At 54.3% G+C, this 21,369-nt stretch overlaps 1 protein-coding gene across 4 annotated transcripts in view; it reads right to left on the bottom strand.

The window, feature by feature from the left end:
* Positions 1 to 21,369, bottom strand: part of NOL6 (nucleolar protein 6) — a 60,670-nt gene that overhangs the window by 11,327 nt on the left and 27,974 nt on the right. For 3 of the 4 annotated variants that reach the window (XM_044443995.1, XM_044443996.1, XM_044443998.1), the window contains 4 exons: positions 20,419 to 20,516; positions 13,154 to 13,278; positions 11,872 to 11,961; positions 3,833 to 4,033 (listed from right to left, as the gene is read on the bottom strand). In XM_044443995.1, the coding sequence (XP_044299930.1) occupies positions 3,833 to 4,033; positions 11,872 to 11,961; positions 13,154 to 13,278; positions 20,419 to 20,516 (514 nt within the window). The remainder of the gene's footprint in view (positions 1 to 3,832; positions 4,034 to 11,871; positions 11,962 to 13,153; positions 13,279 to 20,418; positions 20,517 to 21,369) is intronic. The other variant, XM_044443997.1, reaches the window with a different exon arrangement.

The following is a 21,369-nucleotide window of genomic DNA, read 5'->3' on the forward strand; positions in this document are numbered from 1 at the left end:
CGAGGTTGGGGAAGTGCCCCCGGAGCAGGGAAAAGGGGGGATTAGGAGGGCAGGGATGGGAGGAGACTGGGGAGGCCAGGGTGTGAGCTCTCCTGAGGCTCCCCCAGCCTCCCCCACCCCGAAAACTGTGCCACCTCTCTAGCTGGACAGGGAAGCAAAGACAGCTTTCTGCTGCTGCTGCTCCTGCCCTAAACAGGAGGCTCAAAGGGCTGCAGGACTGGGGGCTCACGGGCGTCCCCGCAGGGTACTGTCCGCATAGAATAAGCCTGTCCTTAAAAGGTGCTGAGCCCTTTCTTAGCGAGGGAGCCCTGGGCATAAGGGCACGGCTGCTCGGTGGGAGAGCCATCCAGCCCTTCAGCACAATTGCACAACGCAACCACATCGCCCCAGTGCTTACGCAACACAAGCGAGAGGCCAAGGGACCGGGGACTCCTCGAGTGACAAAGCGGCTCCGTGCGGCAGCTGGCCGAGAGCGGGGACAAACCCCCTCCACCTCGCATCCGAGGCTCCGACCCGAGAGCAAGAGAAAACAGGTTCCATCCCGATCGGCTCCCGCGCGAGCAGGAAGTTTCCCTTTTCTGACAGGCTCTGATGTGGGTGATTTCAACGGCGCCTGAATGCGGTGGTTTTGACACAGGGCGATAATCCTCCGAAGCACCTCCTCTATGAGCCATCGCTGCTTCGGCGGCAAAGTGCCAGCCAGCCCGAAAGGTTGCGGAGGGTGGAGGTGAAGCAGGCACGCACCGCGTCCCCCGTTCCCCAATACCCCCCTGCTGCAGCTTCTGCCCACCTGGCGCGCTCCAGATGCGCCAGACCACAACACCCATCATCCTCCATGGCCATGCTGGATGGGGACGAGGATGCTGCAGTTCCACACCTCTTGGGGGCGCGAGGCTGGCAAAGGCAGATGCAGCACCACTGACGTTCACAGCTGCTCTGCAGAATAGGAGAGGGTAGGTGTCTGCCCCGAGGAGCTTACAATCTAAAATTCAACACGGGAGAAGGCAGACGGTGGAGGCAGGGATAGGCAGGGAACTGGGGAAGTCACTTCAGTGGGACCCACTGGGTAAAGGACAGCTTGGGAGAGAAAGCCTGATAAAATACGCCTTCTGCCAAAGCGGGAAGAGATTTGCCGTCAGACAAACCTACTAAGAGGCTTCCAAGAGTATAAAGACAAGCTCAGCCACTTTCACTAGGCCAGCCAATGTTGCGGGGGGGGGGCGGCTTTGGATGCCACCCGGATGTGATGGGGAGCCCCTCCCTGCCCTCCCCTCGGGGCAGACACTCCCTGTGCTCTTGCCTAGAAGACTCACAGAGACCACGCGGTAAGTGCTAAAGCTGCCGCAGGAGAGCCGCGTTTCTTTCGAGAGGACACAAAGGGGGGGGGGCCCCCCCCGCTTGTGGTTCCTTTTTTTTTTTGGCCGGGGCTTTTTTTTTTTTTTTTGGTTAAAAAAAAAAGTGCAGGAACTCATGTCTTGGAGTCACACTTTTACACTAAAAAAGATTTTCAATTCACCAACTTTTTTTGAAATAACTTATTTACCTTTTGCACGTAGCCAGTCATTCTAAACACACTAAACGCAATGGCCGCCGCCAGCAGTAAGCACTCAGCGTGCGACCACACGACCGATCCCAAGCCGAGCAGCATCCCAAGCCGAGCAGCGCCCTCACAAGCAGCGCCGACACACAAGCAGCCCGCAGGCGGTTCAAAATCACTCCAATGGAAAAATCCGTCAAAAACAGGTGCCGGAACGCTGTTCCGGTGCATTTTGTGACAAAAAAGCCCTGTTCTTAGCGGTCCATGGAAGCAGCTGAGAACCAAGCCCACGGCTGCCCAGCAGCCTCCTCACCCTCTGCCACTGGGACTGCAACCCTGAGCACGTTTGCCTGGGGAGAACAAACTGGGGCCGAAGCCCAGGGAAGCCCGGAAGGGAGGTGGCTGCTGCTGCTGCTGTGGCAGCATCGTGAAAGGCCGATTATTCCCGTGGGTCATTGCTTTATTTTGTGAACTGCTTTAAGACGCGTTTAAGGCACGTGCTTTTTCCAAATTGTACGTCCAATAGGTGCATAAACAGGAATACTCCAGGCTGCGTCGGAGGGCGCTCCAGGAGCAGAGGTACAGCCTGGGGGACTGGCTATGCAATTTCAGCTCACAGGCCATCGCCCCTTAATAAGGCCTATAGGACAAGCCTAATGGAAAATTAAGCCCTGCAATATTTCCAGTGAGCACTGGCTTTTGTGAGGCTAGCCAGGGGCACGAGGAGCTGTGAGCTGTCCTGGTATTTGTGGCAAATTTGGCCCCAGCCCAGGTGTGATTTGGCCGCAACCTTGAAGGCTGGACAGCCGCACTTGCACCCCAGAGGAGCAGGCCTGGAACAGCCTGGAGCCCCGCTCAGCATGGCTGGCTGTGGCACCACATGTGCTGGCCCCATGCGCAAAACATGGGCGCACTCCAGGTTTCCAGTTCAAGGTTTCCAGACGAGGCAAATTATTGCTGTCACTGCCTCCATCTCCTCCCACTTTTCTTCCACTCACAAGGGACCCGGGGGGGGGCTTGCCAGGTTGCCCCCCTCTCCATTTTATCCTCACAATAATGACCCTGTGGGGTAGGTCAGGCTGGGAGTCACCCAGGGAGCTTCTGAGGGCGGGGACTAGAAGCCGGATCCGCACGTCTCGGTCCGGTATTCTACTCAAAACTGCACATCCGAGCTTCGTCAAAATAAGCAAGACAGAAAACCACGGCAGAGAGACCAGTGAGAAAAACTGAACAAATTGGCACATCAGGAAGATCACAAACACAGATAATCTGGGGGCTGAATACATTCCACGAAGAAAGCTTGGAAGGACCACGGGGCATGGCGGCGACACAAGCTCCGGCGGCCGTTGGTTGCCGCAGAACAACCGTGGGCAGGGGCCGCGTGCACAGGTCCCACTGGAGCGCGTCCCAGTGGAACATGCGAAGCCACCGTGAGGGAGCAGAGGGAGAGGCAGGGCCCTTCCACGTGCCTTGCCAGAAGGCTTTACCGCCCCCTCTTCCCTCCTCTTCGCTGCGCCTCGTGTGCTGCGCCTTTTCCGTGTGCCGGGTCGGAGCAGGGATTGCCTTGTTCTACCGATCACACGTAAGTCTCCAGGGAGTCTTTTCTGACCAAGCAGCAGAGCAAAAAGACATTCAACGAATCAATGCACTAATTAGCCACACTAACTAAAGGGAGTGGGGCTCCAGATGCCAGAAGCTGGGGAAAGACCGCGGGGAAGGCTGTGCCCTCCTGCCCTGCCTTTCGTTTTCTCCAGAAACACATGTCTGATCCCTCCTGGAAGCATACTGCCAAACAGGATGATCTGTGCTTGCCCTTGCCAGAAGAATCAGCTCTGTTTCGCGGTGGATTGGTGGAACATCAGCGCCCGAATCCCTGGGCAAGAGACTATCGTTCCACCAGCCTCTGGATTCCTGCAGGGGCTTGCCCCGCCAGTGCAGATGCTCAGGGACGGGCGCCGATGCACATGCACCACCCGCCCACACGAGAGGGAAGGGAAGGCAGATCGGCCAAGCCCTGCGGTTTACAGAACAACAACAGAACTGGCCAGCAAAACATGCCTGGGGGCGGAGGGGCTCCTAAAGCAGCCCTAATAAGGACAAACCATGGAATGACGGCTTTGACTGCTGGGCAAGCAAGCAGCAGCCACGGGAGATGGGGCGGAGCACGGCGGCCTGAGCAGCTCAAACGTGCGACGACTCGCCGCCATCTCACGTGGACTTCATCACCTGCACGAAGTCGGAGCTGCACGGTTCGCCCGTCTCCCGCGGCCCGGCATTCAGCCTCCGTGCGCTTACCCGCAACTCCTGGAGGAAGAGCTGCACCGGGTCATAATCCACCACGGGGAAAGCCGAGGTCTTCACCGCCGCATCGCTTCTCAGCATCCCCCGGCTGAAGGATTTGACCGGCCGGTCCACGGCCTCCAAGTGCCTGGGGATCTGCCTGGGGTTCAGGTGGATGAGGACATCGTAAGGGTCCAGCGGGGGGCGGAAGACCATCTGCGAGAGAGAGACCCGGGAATGTCAGGTGTGCCAGACAGGTGGAAGCCTGAAGGACACGAAGGAAGCCTCGAGTCGGCCTCTGCTCAGTAGGACGCGAGTGAGGCCCCAGCTAGCGATGCATGTTGCTGAAGAAAACCATTTCCCAAAAGCAGCAACAAGCAACCCTATCACCCAGGGCCAGGAGGACAGGAAAATGCCACCTGAAGCAATTCAGCCAGGTAGCCTTTTTTGACCTGCTGGCTGGAGCATCCTGGGAATTGTAGACCTTCTCCCTGTGTAAAAATATTGATTTATTTATTCAGCTTCCATTCCGCTATAACCTTCAAGTGGCATAGAAATGAAATAAATAACCAGTCCAAAGACTCTCTAAGCAGTTTACAGCAATTTTATATAAAATAACATCATAAAAGCAACATACAATAAAAGACTGAATATGCAGCTGAGGGGTGAAATATCAATAACTTAAAATATATTAAGACTAAAAGCAGTATAAATAACATCCAAAGATAAAATCAGTCATTAAAACGCCTGGAGAAGACGACTGTTTTCGCCTGGCACCAAAAAGTTTACTACGATGGTGCCAGGCAAACTGCTTTTGGAAGGCCATTCCATAAATGGGGTGGGGGGAGCACCCCGTTACCATATTTAGAAACCTGTTATTGAATACCTTTTAATAAAAGGAGAGGGGTGTGAACCACCACAAGAGTCAATGCAGTTCTGGAAGGGAAATGGGGAAACCTGAATGAATAAATGATCTTACATGAAGTAATTAGAGTCGTTGGCCCTGGTGGCGGTAGCACGGATGTTGGTTCGGTTGCCATTGCTGTTATTGTGTTAATTGTATTGTTTTTCTTACTTGTCATAAGAATAAAAATAAAATTGAAAAAAGCTTAAAGGAAAAAAAGAGAAGAACCCCTCTTCCTTTTGCCATCCTCTTTGTCTCCTTATAGGACGGATCTCTCAAAAGCACCTCCTCACCACATCTTAGGGACTGGGTAGGTAAATATGGAAGCAGGCGATCCTTCCATTAAGTATGCCTAAGATTGCACACTTAACAGTGTAAAAATAAGCTGTAAATTTAAAACTTGCTTGGAGCTGTAAGTTTGACACCATCTGCCCAAGCTCGAGGAGGAACGAGTTGGTTGGAAAACAACCCATAATGGATTGGAATTGTTTCTGGGAGCATCATGGAAAAGATGAGGAATGTGCGGTGCCAAATGCGCAAGGCAAGCGCGGAAAACCTTGCTTTTCAGCTGGCACACCGACAGAAGGGCTCAGAGGCCAAAGCATAGCCTGCCACCTGCGCATGAACCACCCAAACCTTTCTTATGCAACCTGTGCGCTGACATGAGTCAACGGTCAATCACAGCTCTGTTCAGGTAACGCTCCTCGTGCAAAACTGTTCTCCAACCCTTTCATCTCCCAGCAGTTTCTTCTAAACAAATTTAGAATCTCATTACAAGAGGGATGTAGCCTGGTTGGAATCGGTGCAGCGAAGGCCACTAGGATGGTGGCTGGTTTGCAGGGGAAGCCAGATGAGGCGAGACTGAGGGAACTGGGTCTCTTCAGCCTGGAGGAGACTCAGAGGGGATCTGTTGCGACATACAGGTGTGTGAGCGGGTGTCACATGGAGGTGGGTAGAGGCCTGTTCTCCCCTGCAGAGGAAGGCAGAACGGAGCAAAGCTCAGGGAGCCAAGGTTTCGTTTGGATGCCAGGAAGCACTTCCTGACAGTCAGGACCCCGAGGGTATGGAATGGGCTTCCACAGGAGGTGGTTGAGGCCCCAACAGTGAGAGTATTTAAGGACAGGCCGGACATGCACATGGTAGGCATATCATGGGTGGAGCTGGCTGGAGCTGGGGGTCAGTCTAGATGGCCCAGAAGACCCCTTCTGACTTGCTCTGTTTCTATGTTTCTAAATGGATCTTTAAATGGAGTGGCTGATTTCACCTTGTTATCAACAAGGTTTGGCTTTTTTAAAGCCATCTACTACACTAGTAAAATATTCACCCTGACAGCCACTGGTAAGGAGTAGTTTTTACTGAAATATATATATATGTATGTATGTATGTATAGGGACAAAGCAAAGCCTGAGAGAGAGAGAGAGAGAGAGAGGGAGAGAGGGAGAGAGAGAGAGAATCGGGACAAAGCAGAGCCTGAGAAGCCTGGCACTCACATTTAAGCACACAGTAGCAAAGCCAGGGGTCAGATCCAACCTGTCCCAGGAGAAACAGAAGTCGGAGAGGTGCAGACAAGAGAGGACCCGGTTCCATAACCATGTGCCACGTCCCACCAGGCGCTGAGGCCACGCCCTGCTCTGTGCGCATGGAAACAGTCCTGTCCAGACAACCTGCAAAGCCAGGCTGCCAGTCCGTGTCGGCAATACCGAATTCGATGCAGCCCAAGAAGGAACCCGCGTCCCTAATGCTGCAAAACCCTTGCGGCCCGTTCCTCTTCGTTTCAGGTCAGCACCCGCGGGCCCCAGAGCTGCAGTAATGCAGGGTCCCGTAACCCATGCCAGGAGGGACAGCAGTACCTCAGAAGCTGTGCTCTGTGACTACTGGGCCGGACAGCCCTCCATCCCCCATAATCTTCACCTGGGAGTCCGGGGACAAAATCAAGGGGTGCAAATTATGAGCTGGATCCGAGGCAAGAGCAGGCGAAGGATCCGAGGCAGTGCAGGGGGCCCGGTTGGTCATGGCCAGGCCTGTGTGTACCCTTTGCAGGATCAAAGAAACAGAGCAAATCAGGAGGGACCTCCCTAGTCTGACCCCCAGCTCTGCTCATGACATGCCTAGCAGGTACATGTCCTGCCTATCCTGGAACATAAGTGGCTGAAGCCCCATCAGTGAGGGTGTTCAGGGATAATATCAACCCATGAAATTCTGCAGCCAGACAATCCAAATTCTTTGGTAAGAAAAGCATGTTCAAGCACATTTTCTCCAACTATTCTGCTACAGTTGTAATTTTTAAATGAAGCTGAGATTCTTCAGAAAGTGGATTCTTAGGAAGTGTTTGAGAGGTAAGCCCTTTTCCATGGGATTTTTAAAAAAGGAAAGTTGCAAAAAGCTACAAAACCGATTTGCTCTGTGCTGAGCAGAATCCACCCAAGTTCCCTTTACCAAGAACAGATACCGGGGCTTGCGACCCTTTCGGCACAACGCTTAGTGCCCGTTTTGCTGACTCAGGGTGAGGTGTGAAACCACACTGCCTCCCATGTACGCAGATCTCCCAGAAACGGAAACCCGAGCATTAGATGCAGCTCGGCCGACGCATGGGATCCAAGCGCAGCTTGCCCCTTCACGCTGCCCACAGCTGAGTCACGCGGGAGCAGATGGTTCATGGGAGCTCCGTCATCCAAGGAGCACAGATTCACAGCCCCGGCCTCCAAAACCAGAACGAGAGAAGCCCCAGATCGCTGCTGCAGCTGCATAACCGATTCAGGAAACACGGCCACCCTCCCCCAGATGCACTAAACGCACCAAGTCATGCTGACCGGGATATCCGAAAAGAGCATCGTGGTCAAAGCAAACATGCTGATGCTCCCATCCGTGTCGCAGAACACATGCCAGAGAAGATCTTTACAAGGCCACCACCGAGTTTCATAACCAAAGAAATGATCCGGACCATCTGCAGCAGGCGCCCACCACGCTCCCACAAGGTACACTCAAGCCTGCAACTTACAAAAGTTGGCTAGAATGGCAATGCTTTCGCTGTCTCATGAAAAACACGTTGTATTACACGCGCTCGCATGGATCGCTGCTATGTGCCGTCAAGTCGTCCCCGGCTGGTGGCAGCCCCATGAGTGAAGCGCCCACAACAGCCCCCTGCAGCTGCCTCTACGGATTCGGCCCATGCCATGCTTGCTCTTCCTTTTCTGCCTTCGCCTCCGAGTTTCTTTAGCACGAAGCGTCCTTATGCATTCATGTGTTTCACTGTTTGTATACAGGCCCATTGACACAGGCTCTGGCCAGTTTACAAGGGATTGGAAGCAACAAGAGCTACAATCTCAACGAAGAACAAGCACATTAAGTAACGCTGACCTGGGAAGGCCTGGCGGAAGAGGCACGTCTTTCGCTCCCTCTCAAAGGCAGCGGACTGGATACTCGAGCCGCCTCTCCCGCAGGCCGTCCCACAGTTCAGGGGCAACTCTGGGGAACAGGCATTAGTCCTACAGAGGAAAACCTCAGGAGATCATCCCCAGATGACCTTAGCAGGTGAGGCGGAATGTATGGGCAAAGGTGCTCCTGAAGGTATTTCGGACCCGAGCCATGAAGAACTTTGCATCTATACCGGCAGATTTCGATACCATCGACCATGGTATCCTTCTGGATAGGCTAAGGGGGCTGGGAGTAGGAGGCACTGCTTGGCAGTGGTTCCGCTCCTACCTCGACGGCCGATTCCAGAAGGTGGTGCTGGGGGACTATGGCTCTGCGCCATGGCAGCTATCCATGGGGTTCCACAGGAGTCTATTCCGTCCCCCTTGCTCTTCAACATCTACATGAAACCGCTGGGAGAGGTCATCCGGAGGTGTGGGCCGCGGAATCATCAGTACGCTGATGATACCCAGCTCTACCTCTCGTTTTCCACCAATCCAGGTGAGGCAGTGGCTGTGCTGAACCGGTGCCTGGCCGAGGTAATGGGCTGGATGAGGGTCAATAAACCAAAGCTCAATCCAGACAAGATGGAGGTCCTGCTGGTAGGTGGTTCGAACTCCTGGGTAGGTGACTTGGATCTTGTCCTGAATGAGGTTGCACTCCCTCTAAAGGACAGGGTCCGCAGCTTGGGAGTGCTCCTCGACCCGGAGCTGACTTTGGAAGCTCAAGTGTCGGCGGTGGCGAGAAGCGTTTTCCATCAGCTTCGGCTGATCCATCAGCTGCGTCCCTACCTGGAGGACGACTACCTAGCGACAGTGACGCATACATTGGTTATTTCCCGGTTGGATTTCTGTAATGCGCTCTACGTGAGGATGCCCTTGAAGACAGTCCAAATACTTCAGATGGTGCAAAACAGAGCAGCCAGGTTGCTGACGGGGACTGGGCGTTACTCTCACATAACCCCAGTCCTCTACCAGCTTCACTGGCTTCCCATCGAAGTCTGGGCTCAATTCAAGGTGTTGGTTATCACCTTCAAAGCCCTTATCAGCTTGGGACCTGGATACTTGAAGGCACGCCTGCTTCCACATTTGCCCTCCCGCCCCTTGAGATCGGCAGCAGAGGCCCTCCTCCGGGAGAGACATCAGGAGGCAAAATACCCAGAGGAGGGCCTTCTCTACGGTGGCGCCCCATCTATGGAATGAGCTCCCTAGAGAGGTCCGCCTGGCGCCATCGTTATTTGTTTTTCGGCTCCAGGCTAAGTCCTTTTTATTTCAACAATATTTAAACAATGTTTAATATTATCTATAGGTTTTAACTTCCAGCCAGAATGAATTGGGGGTTTTAATTTGTGTAATTTGTATTTTTTGTACTTGTATTGAGCACTATGTTGTCTATTTTTGTTTATTTATGCAAGCCGTCCCGAGGCAGTAAGCAATGGGGCGGCATATAAAAACTCCAAATAAATAAATAAATGATCGAGCTATCTATCCTGCCTTTTCTTCCCTCCTGCAAAAGGACCCAACGATTCCTTTTATCCTCACAACAACCCTGTGAGGGAGATTGGCTGAGAGTCTGCGACTGGCTCGAAGTCACCCAGCTGGCTCCACGGCCCGGCGGGGACAAGAGGCCAGATTTCTCAGGTCCCCAGTTCAGTGCTCTCGATACCACACACATCATCCCCTCTCTCAGGGGATGGAGGTGCCCAATATTAGCACAGCCACTGAGAGGGGCCTGCCTCTTGCCCTCATCAGCCGGGAGCCCTAGCTGGGCTGCACAGACAAAAGCGTCTTTGCTTTCGATTGCACGGGACAGGCACGCTGCTGATCCTCCAGGTATCCAAGCTATTTGGGGCATTATAGGGCAAGCGACAGGAGGGAGGCGAATTCAAGCGCGTTTGGCAGGACATACTGTGCAGTTCTTAAAAAATCCCTTTGAACAACCCGAAGTAGTTGTGCCAGATGCAGTGGTGCCTCGGCTCACAAACTTAATCCGTTCCAGGACTCTGGTCGTGACCCGAACTGGTCGTGAGCCAAGTCAAATTTCCCCATAAGGTTCAATGCAAATAAGGTTAATCTGTTCTGTAACCATTTTTTCACTCAGAAAAACGTGAAGCAGAGTGAAAAAGAACAAAGATCGCGGCCATGTCCCCCGCAACCTCCAGCATGAGCGCGGCCATCTCCCCGCACGCCCAGCACGACCGCGATTGAGCCTGTCATCCCTGCACACACCGGTCGTCCTGACGCGCTGGGGCGGGGGGAGAGGGGTGCAAATGCAGGTGCGCTGGGGGGGGTAGATGGCCGCGCTCGTGCTGCGGGGGAGATGGCCAAGATCGCGGCTGTGCTCCTGCAGGAAAGAAGGGCGCGATCGCAGCCATCTCCCCACTTGAGATGGGGTGGGGAGATGGCCACGATCATGGTCGCCACCCAATGTGGAGTTCGCAACCTGAGTTAAAATTTTATGAAATTTTAGCTCGCGGTCCGATTTGGTCGTGAACTGAAGCGTTTGTGAGCCAAGGTACCACCGCATATGGAAACACAAGGTGCTAAGTGAAGCACCGCCAGCCACTGGAAGGATTATTCACCAGCTCTGTGGTCTTCGGCATTTCTGCCAGTGGCTTCCTACAAATGGTCGAGCACAAGGACTAGAAACCTACTTCAGAAAGCAAGCGAGCAAGCGAATTTGCTTAACCTCCTCCAGAAGCTGATTCTGCAGCTTTTCAGTGACAATGGAACAGGTACACAGCCAAAAAAGAAACCTGACAGATTAGAAAGGGTTGCAAGATCACCTTTGCACCGGAGAAGTGACCAGGACAGGCGCTGGCTAACAGGGCGACCTGTGGCTGACCACTCGGCACACACCCTGCCCTCCAGGCACCTTCCTGCCAGGACATTTAATTTCCAGCTCCACAGAGACCGTTTTCTTCAAATGAGCCCTCCTGCGGGGACCACCAGGGCTCGGGGGGGGGCTCTGGGTTGGCCAACTCCAGCAAGCTGACACCACAGGAGAGGTGAAGGAGCATTCCTGGCCCACAGCCAGGCCAAGAAGGGGGCAGAGGGAGCCCCCCGGCACCCATGCACAGCCGAGCTCTGTGCCGCAGCCCTCGCCACCCGGGGCACCGTCCACCACGGGCAGAGCAGCCCAACAGGAGTGCGCAAAGGGATCCCGCCTTCCTAGGCTCGTGCTCCCCCCAAAACAAAATCCAGACACCCCGCCCCCCCAGCTGGAGACCAATGCTCTTAATGAAAGCAACTCGTCTGCCAAAAGCTTCAGGTCATTGGCAGAATTAAACACCACCATCGCGATTATCTTTTCCTTCTCTGTTCTACAAGAAGTTGCGAAAGAATCTTTCCACCCCTCACCCAAGAAATAATAATTGCTATCATCATCATCATCTTCAGTTTTATTTCTATACTGCCCCTGTAGCCAAAGCCCTCTTGGTGGCTTACAACCGTCCATAAAAACAATAGAATACAGTACAAATTCCCTACACAGCCTCTCACCTTGTGGGCCACAGCTTTGCGTCTTCCCATCTAACCAGTCGACACCTGCAGCCTTAGCAAGGAGACCCTGCTCCCCCCTGCAGCCGGCCTTGCGAGGCAGCCCACCCTCCTTCCCATTTTACAGCGGTGTAAAGGCAGCACAGTTGCCGAAAGGGCTCATCACGGAGCAGGACGCTGAACCCAGGTCTCTGCGGAGCAGGTCCGCCCCTGCTCCCCGGGGCTTGGCTTGGCAGTCTTACCTTCACATCCTGGCCTCCCAGGGGGTCCATCAGCTGCTCCTCCAGAGCCCGGAGAGACTCCAGAGCCAACACCAGGAGTCGCTGCAGGATCTGAAGGGAGGGAAAGCTTTAGAAAGGGGAGAACTCACGGGGCGCTGGCCCATGCCCTGGCCACCCTTTTTTTACTCATCGAATGTCCAAGATGATGCACAACATAATCATCACAACATCACATAAAACACAAACATGCAGGTGCAACAAAATCAAACCTGAGGGCAGAATTCACACTGAAGAGTAACAAGGGGTGACACGACACTGAGACCAGCAAGGGGCCCTGGAGCTGGATCAGGTCCAGGCCCGCCTCATCCCACATTCTGTTTACACCGTGGCCAGTCAGCTGCCCAGAGGGTCCCACAAGCAGCACCCCCCGCCCATGTTCCCCAGCAACGGGTGTCCAGAGGCATGCTGTCTCTGCTCTGCTACTGGAGGTCACGCAGCGTCATGAGGACTAGTAACCCTGGTCAACCACCGCACTCCTGACAAGTGTGCAGCCTCCACGTTGAGCAAGGTGCCAGCTCAGCCGCAAGCAGCGCACGCTGCAGTCACCCACGCAAGACCCGCCCAGAAGCCTGGGAGAAGCCCACACGCTTTCTGCAACACGGCAGTCTTGGGCACGCTCTCATTTCGCGGGAGAACCTGCACGGCGAGAGGTGGCAAGTTCTGCAGGCACGCTCAGCGGGGCCCTGCGGAAAAGGGTGGCCCGAACGGTCCAGGGGCCGGAGCAGCTCCCCAGAGAGGAAAGGTGGCAACAGGTGGGTCTCGTTGGCCTGGGAGAAAGGTGAGTGAGGGGGACACGGCCGAGGCGTGGAAACCCATCACGGTGCAGGGAAAGTGGACCGGCAGAGGTCTTTTCTCCGTCTCCTGCAATCCTGGAACGCCAGCAGGGTCAGCCCCGGAAGCTGTTATGGGGGAGGTTCCGGAGAAACAGAGGGGAGGCCATCCCCACACCGCACAGAGCTAAACCCTGGAATTCCCCCCGCAAAAGACGGGGCGATGGATGCTCGCTTGGACGGCTTGACCGGGGAACTGGAGAAATGCATGGGGGAGGAGGCTGCCCAAGGCCAGGGTCCTCCCAGGCTACTGAAATCCGGCCCTTCACCCCGCAGGGCCCGTGCAACGGCCGCCGTGGTGCTGAGCGAGCATCGTTCCAGCCAAAGGAAAAGCCGGGGTGCTTCAGGGGCAGCCGGGGGGACCGCCCCGAGGCCGGGACGAGGTGCGACCTGCCCAGGCAAGGGTGGCTCACCTGTGCTGAAGGCCTCGCCTGGGTCCACATGGAGCGCCGCTGATCCCTGGGGGTGGCGATGAACATGACCGGCAGCCGGGGCCGGGCCGCCACGAAATGGTTCCTGATCTCCACGGAGTCGGCGTCTGGATGCAAAAGACCCAAAACACGCCCCGTCAGGCGCTGCGGCAGAGGCGGCGGCTCCGTGGAGCAACGCTTCCTGGGGTGCTGCACCTCCAGCAATCAGGGCGAGACAAAGGGATGGGGAGGGCCCCCGGGGGCCATGAAGAGTGTTGCCTGGGAGGCAGGCAGGCAGGCCTGGGAAAGATTCTGGGCTGAATCTCTGCCTCTCAGCGAGAATGCTGAGCTAGAGCTACAACACAGCGCGAAGTGCCAGCCGGTGTCGCTCTGCCCCATCGCCGTGGTCATCCACCACCGGGTGGAGTGGTCAGAGCGCTGGCTCGAGTCCTCACTCAGCTTTGGAGCACACGGGGTGACTTCAGGCCAGTCACGGACTCTGAGCCTAACCTCCCTCACAGGGTTGTTGTGCGGATGAAACGCAGAGGCTGGAATCTGGCAAGCTGCCGTGGGTTTCTTGCAAGAGGAAGAAAGGTGGGGCACGGATGTGACGAAGACACAGGCACTGCGTTCCTGGACCGTGCTCACGGCAGCCTGCCCCTGCCAGCCAAATCCCAAGGCACGAGGTGGAAGCTGCCGGCTCCCCTGGCAGAGTACAAATGCGCTCTGTCGTGGGGGCAAGCAGAAAGAGGCGCGGGGCAGCCATTACACCCCCCGAGCCAGGAGGGGCCTGTTTGCGGCCCTCCAGAGCGGACGAGAGATGCGGCCACAGGGCAAGATGGACGGCTGAAGTCCTGGCCAGCTGTCCTGACCCAAGAACCGAGTGCAGACAACATAAGCCCCGTTCAAGGGCTGAGCACGGGCTGAGCATGGCTTGCTGCAGAACTGTGGGTGGTGTGAGAAGCACAGGCTCCTGTGTGGCTTGAATCCAGCTGAGCTGAGTGGTGGTGAACAAGCCAGAGCTCACAGCCCAACAAATAGCCACAGGTTCCTGCCACGGGGTGTTAAGCTATTCACGTTGCACCGATCTGCAGTTCAAAGGCAACCTGAATCTAGCATGTTTTCAAAAAAGAGGAAATTTCTGTACGGCACTGAATTCCGCAACCCTTAACAGCGATGTGTATCACTCACATCTGCACACATCTTCCTTTGAATAGTTTACTCTGCTCGCTAAGCACAGGGAGCAGTCAAGAGAAGCAGGGTGCCAAAGGCCTGCCTTCTGGACCTTGAGAAACTGGAATCAACCACCTCGCAGCCTCAGATTCCACCACATCCTTTCCAGCCACGAGGGCCAGAACCTTAGTAAAAGCAAACGCTAAAATTTGTAGGAAGCAAAATTCTGCACCAAAACAAGCACAGACCTGAACTAGGTGCTCAGGTGCACCGCGTGAGCTCCAGGGAAACTGTCTGAAAATTGAAGAATGTTGCTGCCTTCCTCTGAGTCGTCTGGGGCTACCTGGCCTGCAGTCACATCTCCCACAACGAACCCACTTTGGGCCCGCAGAGGTGGGCCAAGCGAGATAACCTTTGCCCCTGCCTGTCTCGGAATCTGACAACAGACCTGTGCTGCCACTCCTTGATCTACCTGCACAGGAAGGTGAGGGAGTCTTCTCCTAGAAGCACCATGACAAAATTTAAATTAATTTAAGGAAAGGTGCAATCTTATGCACCTTTAGACAGTCACCTGACTCTTTGCAAAGGGGCCTCCCTTTACAAAGCTAATAAACATGCCTCGTTTTGCTGGAAAAGTGCCCCACTTCCCCAAGCCTCTCTAAATAAGATTATTGGTTTCATTTTCCCATGAGAACAATTTGGGTACCGAGAGTCTAAGACAAGCAGACCTGCAAGGTTTTCAAAGCTGGCGAGAGACGCCTGCATGTTGCACATTCAGCCTCGAGAAGAGAAGGCTGGGGGGGGGGGGACGTGGTATCATTCTAAAAGCACCTCCAAGGCTGCCACAAAGAGGAAGGCCAGGATCTCTTCTGGCTGATCCCAGAGTGCAGGACATGGAATAATACACCCAAGTTGCAACAACCCAGATTCAGGCTGGACATCAAGAAGAGCTTCCTCACAGTCAGAGCAGTGCGGCAGTGGGACCGGCTGCCTGGAGAGGTGGGGGCTCTTCCACACTGGAGGCATTCAAGGAGAAGCTGGGCAGCCCTCTGAGTGGGATGGTGTGACTTGGTGCCCTGCAACAGCAGGGGGTCCAACCGCCTGCCCTTCGTGGCCCCTTCCAACTTCACAAGTATTATTCTCTGATTGTATCCCCACAAAGATAATCATGGTTTGCTGCCAGCTACGAATCACAAGGAAGCTGTGGTTTGTTGTCCATCTGAAGGTGGGCTTATTTAAATCGCAACTTCTTGTGATTCTGGACCCCTTTGTGATTGTGAATCTGGACGCCACAATTTAAGAAAGATGCAGGAAAATTAGAAAGGGTCCAGGGGAGGGCAGCAAAAATCATGTGGGGTTTGGAAACACGGCCCTGGGAGGAGAGACTGAGGGAACTGGGCATGTTCAGCCTTGAGAAGAGAAGGCTGAGGGGGGACATGGTGTCCCTCCAGAAGTCCCTCAAAGGCTTTCCCAAAGGGGAAGGTCAAGATCTGGCTGATCCCAGAGTGCAGGACACGGAATAATCAGTTCAAGTTGCGACAACACAGATTCGGGCTGGACATCAGGAGAAGCTTCCTCACTGCCAGAGCGATACAGCAGTGGAACCAGCTGCGTGGAGAGGTGGGGGGCTCTCCCACACTGGAGACATTCAGGAAGAAACTGGGCAGCCCTCTGAGTGGGATGGTGTGACTTGGTGACCTGCAGCAGCAGGGGGTTGGACCCGATGGCCTTCATGGCCCCAATTCTACTCTTCTATGGCCTGAGGTTTATGCCTCCTTCTCCCAGCTCTTTGGAGAGCAAGCCTGAGGAACGGCTCTGTTATCCTGCTATTCGCATGAATCTCCTCTGTCCAAAATCCGGAAAGGACCTCAGAGGTTTGCCGTGAAGTTGGGATGTGGCAGCCACACCAACAACACCGCAGGGGTGCTTTGCAAACAGGAAACTACTCCAGATACACAAAATGTCTGGCTGGAGGGAGTTGAAACAACGACTGTTCTTGCCTTGAACTGCGGACAAGATTTGCAACCCAGATAGATGGGGGGCAGCCCCACCTCCAAACGGCCACGGCCACTTCTCCCCAGCCACTAATCGCTTGGTGGTTTTCCAGCTTTTGAACAGCTCTCCCCCCATTGCTAAAGGCTGGAAGCCTGTTATGGCTTAGTTGCTGGCAGTAAAGATCGAAGCCTGAATGCCTGCTATTTGGGGGCCCGTCCCTTTTGCCCACACCAGTTGCCTCTGGACCCAGCAGAATGCAACCCTGACAACAGCCCCAGAGCTGAATTTGCCCCATGGATTAAAAGAATTCCCCGCCCCACAGTGTGAGCACGACCTGCTTTAATAAAGACAAATTTTATTCTGTATAGACCTCTTGTTCTAGTTTTCGCCTGGCTGGTTTTTATTGATAAGGAGATTATGTAGAATGGGCAAAGCCATGGATGTTGCGTTTTCCTTTGTTTTATTGTAAAACTGTCCCGAGACTATTTGGTAGCAGACAATATAGAAAAGCTTTGAATAAATAAATAAACCAGTGAGCACTCGGGTGCAAATAAGCAGGAAAACCCCCATGAACGGGTAACTCGTTGCATGAATGGTATGTATCAATCACTGGCAGAAAAAGATGAATTCTCAGCGATGGAAAAGGCATTTGCAAGCAACTTCATAGAAAGCCTAGACTGAATATCGTTGTTTTGTATTAAGTGGAGAAGCTGCCCAGATTTTATAAGAATCCCTGCAGAGGATTTTCTGGAATTTGAACCCACCAAAAGAGAGATGAGAGAAATCCTGGTTCTTACCAGAACCTAAAGGTTTTTTTCTTTTTTTTAAGGCAAGGTAAGGCACCACCCCTACTAAGAACCTGCAGAACCATGCTCCTCTGCAAATCTGACCACGGAAGATTTTAAAATGACAAAAAATCTGTATACATTTGGGGCAATTTTTTTAAGCTGGCCCAACAGTAACAGTCCCTCCATTCAGAGCTCACTGTTCAAATTCTAAGGGAAAAAAGCAGAAAAAGCAAAAAGGGCTTGAGAGAGAGGCCGGAACTGCCACAGGTTTCCCGGAACAGCAGCAGGAGGGCTGAGGGGCAAGGGGAGGAAACCCACCGCTGAATCCCCTGGGCAAGAACCAGCCCACCGTGGCTTGTGGCAAAGCTGGGTTAGGTGGAGGTACAAACCGCCAGCTGCCTCCGTGGTTACAACACAAGCCGACTCATCAGGCGCTATTTTTGGCTGGAATGATGAACTTCCAAAAAACTAGGAGGTCCGATGCTTTAAGCAACCCTGTTTCTAAGAAGGCTAATCTGTGGTAGGTTCAGGACAGGCACTTCCTCACAGAGCTCATAAATTAATGATCTGCTTCGCTAGGGCAAGATGTTGCAACCGCCGCTGCTTCCAGCCAAGCAGACCGGACTGAAGTCACGTCGCTTTGGAAAAGTGTGTTAATATCACTCCTAAAGAAGCTTCCATGCCAGCATGCGCTTCCCATGACACTTTCCAGATTAAAACTGCTCTGGGGAGGCCAATTTAAATTGATCCCGATATGGAGGCTTCAACTTTACCCACCCAAACACACCGCTGTGGTCCCAATCCTGCTCCACAGCGAGATGTTGGCACGTATTTATTTATTTGGGATATTTCTAGCCCGTCCAATTGTTCTGGGCCTCTGGGTGACTCACAGCACACCTGATTCACAAATATTCTGCCCCCAAGAGCAGAAAATTTCTTTTTAAGGACTTGGGAAATTTGAAAGAGAAACTGGGGAGCTGCTAGTCAAAACTTGAACGGCCACCCACAGCGCTCATGGGCTGGATCCAGTCTTGGCCATGCTTAGAGTGGCCCCACCAACATCAATGGAGCTTAAATTAGTCACGGTGAAATTCCATGGAATTCAATGGGCCTAGTTGAAATGGGCTGCAGGAGAGCATAAGAAAAAACACGGCGGGATGGACCAAGGGACCAAGGTCCTGCTTCCACCGCAGGCCAACATTGGCCTGTGGAAAGAAAGCCACCAGGACGGTGTGCACGCAACAACACCATGCTGCCCATCTTCCCCAGCAATCGACACATATGGAACCCTGTGATAATGATGGGCACCTACAGCCGTCAGCGCTGGCAGCCACTCACAGCCTGTTCCCCAGGCAACGTGTCCCAAGTCCCTTTAAAGACATCGAAGCTGGTGGCCGTCACTCAATCATGGAGCTCACGGGGTGACTTTGGGCCAGGCACAGCCTCTCGGCCTCACCCGCCCCACAGGGTGGTTGTTGTGGGGAGAAAATGGAGGGGAAGAGAATCCTACGAGCCAGCCTGGTGAAGGAAGAGGCGGGCTAGGAACGTCATCTTGCACTATTAAGAACAGCAGCGGCAACAACAGCAGCGACAGCCACAGTTTAACTTTGCACTGGGTGAGGTTCTTCCTTTTATCTGTCCTAAACCTCCCACCAAGCAGCTCCGTGGAGGGACCCGGGGCCCAAATGCTGGGGAAGAGGGAGAGAAATGCCCCCACTCCATTTTCTCCACGCCAGGCCTCTTTCTCCACCTTCTGCCCTGTCTCACCTTCCATTCCTGCTTTTCAGGCTACGCAAGCCCAGCTGAGGCGGCCTTCCCTCGCAGGGGAGGTGCTCCGACTCCTTTGTCATCTGGCTGCCTTTCTCGGCACTTTTTCCAACCCAATTAATGCCTCTTTTCGGGTCACGGCAGCTCTAATTACCCATTAATGTCCTTTTTCAGGTACAGCGATCAGAACTGTACACAACATTCCAAGTGTGGCCACACCAGAGAGTTCGCTCTGGGCAACGCAGTTTTGGATCCAGCCCATGGAATCTCCCGCAATTAATCAAAGACGCGGAAGAAACCAAGAAGCTGGGTATGCGCGCCCCCTCCGCAGGAGTCCTCAGGAGGAGGGGGGGGATTCTTGGGTAAATCCTGCCATCCAGCATGCTCCGGCACCCAGGGAGGAGAGGCGCATCATATGCTGGCCCCTCCCTGGGGCTACCTGAGACAGGGAACGTGGTGGCAGTGCTCCAGGATGATGGGATGGCCCTGGCCCCAGGGAGGGATCTTCCTGAGGACAAGGCAGGTGCTCTCTCTGGACAACCCTCCTTCCTGCCAGTCACTTTTGCAGAGGAGGCACCCGGAAAAGGACCCGGTTCCATCCTGAACTTTTCCAGGACTCTCTCGGGACCCTGAGATCCCACCAGGAGCAAAGGCAGACCAGGGAAGTGGAATCTGGCCCTCCAGATGCTGTAGACTACAGGCACCTTCAGCCCCAGCTAGCATGTCCAGGGGCTGGGGATGATGGGCAACATGTGGAAGTCCACCGGCTCCCCATCCCTGGGGTAGACGACGCTGAATTCAAGCGACCAGCGGCTTTGCTCTGTATACAAGGATTAAGAATGTAAGACACCCCGAGACATTTGTAGGGACAGAAAAGCTTTCAATCAATAAATAAAATGTAAGAGGCGTCCTACTGGATCCGACCAAAAATCTGGATCTGAGTCATCAAGGACATAAAAGCAATCCTGCAGGACCTGGCCCTGGTTCAACATTCTGTCCCCGCAGAGGCCAACCAACTGCCCTCAGGAAACATACAAGCGGGAAGAAACGTGGCCTGCCCTCCCGCCTGCATGACCCCACAAGTGGCATGCTTTATCTCTGCATCACAGATGTCGGGGTGCAAAATAAATTGGGGCTGCCCCCCCACCTCATCATGCCCTGCCTGCAAGCCTCCACCACCCCTGGGGTTGCCTTTTCTTGGAGAGGGAACAGGTAAGCCAGCAAGCCAATGGCTACATTCAAGAGAGAGAGAGAACATAAAAGGATTATATTCGCTTAGGGTGCGGCAAACATGGTAAAATTAGCCATCCTTTAAAACAAAAGAAGCAGGAAGCTTTTTAACGGTACAAATCGGATGACAAGCCACCTGGCTCGGCTACAGGGATCAGGTAACGAAATTCCTTGGAAACAAGGTGTGAGGATTCAGGGAGTATCAACGGAGAGCCGGCTGCTTTTTGTTCCTTCTGAGGTGAGTGCGCACCTTCAGGAGAGAAAGCACACGCTCCTCTGACCCTCCGCCATTCCTCTCCCTCAGACCCAGCTTACCTTTGAGCTCCGCGTTCAGGTTCACCACGAGGGGGCTGTTCTTCCAGTCGAAGGTGGTGAGCAGGTGAAGGAAGCGAAGGAAGCCCACCTGGGGAGAGCTGCGGGAGGGGGAAAGGCGTGAGACCGAGCGGAGGTGCCGCACACACCTACACACGGCCCTGCCACAAACAGCGCCTTGCGATTACGGGAGCATAAAAAGACACACACTTACACCGACTCGCTACCTGCTCCCAGGTAAGTGCAAACCAAATCGCAACGGTCCTATAGATCTCCAGATGTTTTGGACATGCTCCTCCCCATGTTGGCTGGGGACGATGGGAGCTGTAGGCCAGAACATGTGGAGCACCGCTCACCCCTGGAAAGACCCAGGAAAGGGAGAAATCTCCTCCTGTGATTCCCCCTTTTTTCCATCTAAGGGCAAGACGGAGACCCCTTTGATGGGAAGATTATGGGAGAGAGCAAGTGACGGACAGACCCCACACGGACATGCCGCCTTCGCCCCGTTCACGAGCCAGTGACGGTGCCGCGGAAAGAGACAGGTCCGGGCTGAGTATGGCTGCCGTCTGGACCCACTAACTGAATGGGCCTGACTTCTGAATAGATTTGCGAGCGCTGCGTTGAGAGCCTGCCTTTTGCCTCTTGTGAGGAACCCGGTTCACCTGGCGCTGCTCCGTTTCGCTGCCCATGTCCCGGACTGGCACACCAGCCACCCGGCCACGCTGGCTCTCCTGCATGCACTCAGAGTCACCTCCGTTCCCGCCGGACGCAAAGAGCAGCTGGAGTCCCATTCATGTCAATGGATGGGACTCCAGTGGCTAGCTTACAGCACAGCCCTGTGCCTGGCTGCTCACACGGTGCGTTCGATGGGGCGTCCTCCTGGGTAAGCACACACAGGATTGCGCCCTTAATCCAGATCCACTCAGAAAGCCTGTCTTGGATTAAGGGAGGCTG

The sequence above is a fragment of the Varanus komodoensis genome, unplaced genomic scaffold, assembly GCF_004798865.1.
Source record: "Varanus komodoensis strain SLA01 unplaced genomic scaffold, ASM479886v1 scaffold43, whole genome shotgun sequence".
In the NCBI taxonomy this organism is placed as follows: domain Eukaryota; kingdom Metazoa; phylum Chordata; class Lepidosauria; order Squamata; family Varanidae; genus Varanus; species Varanus komodoensis.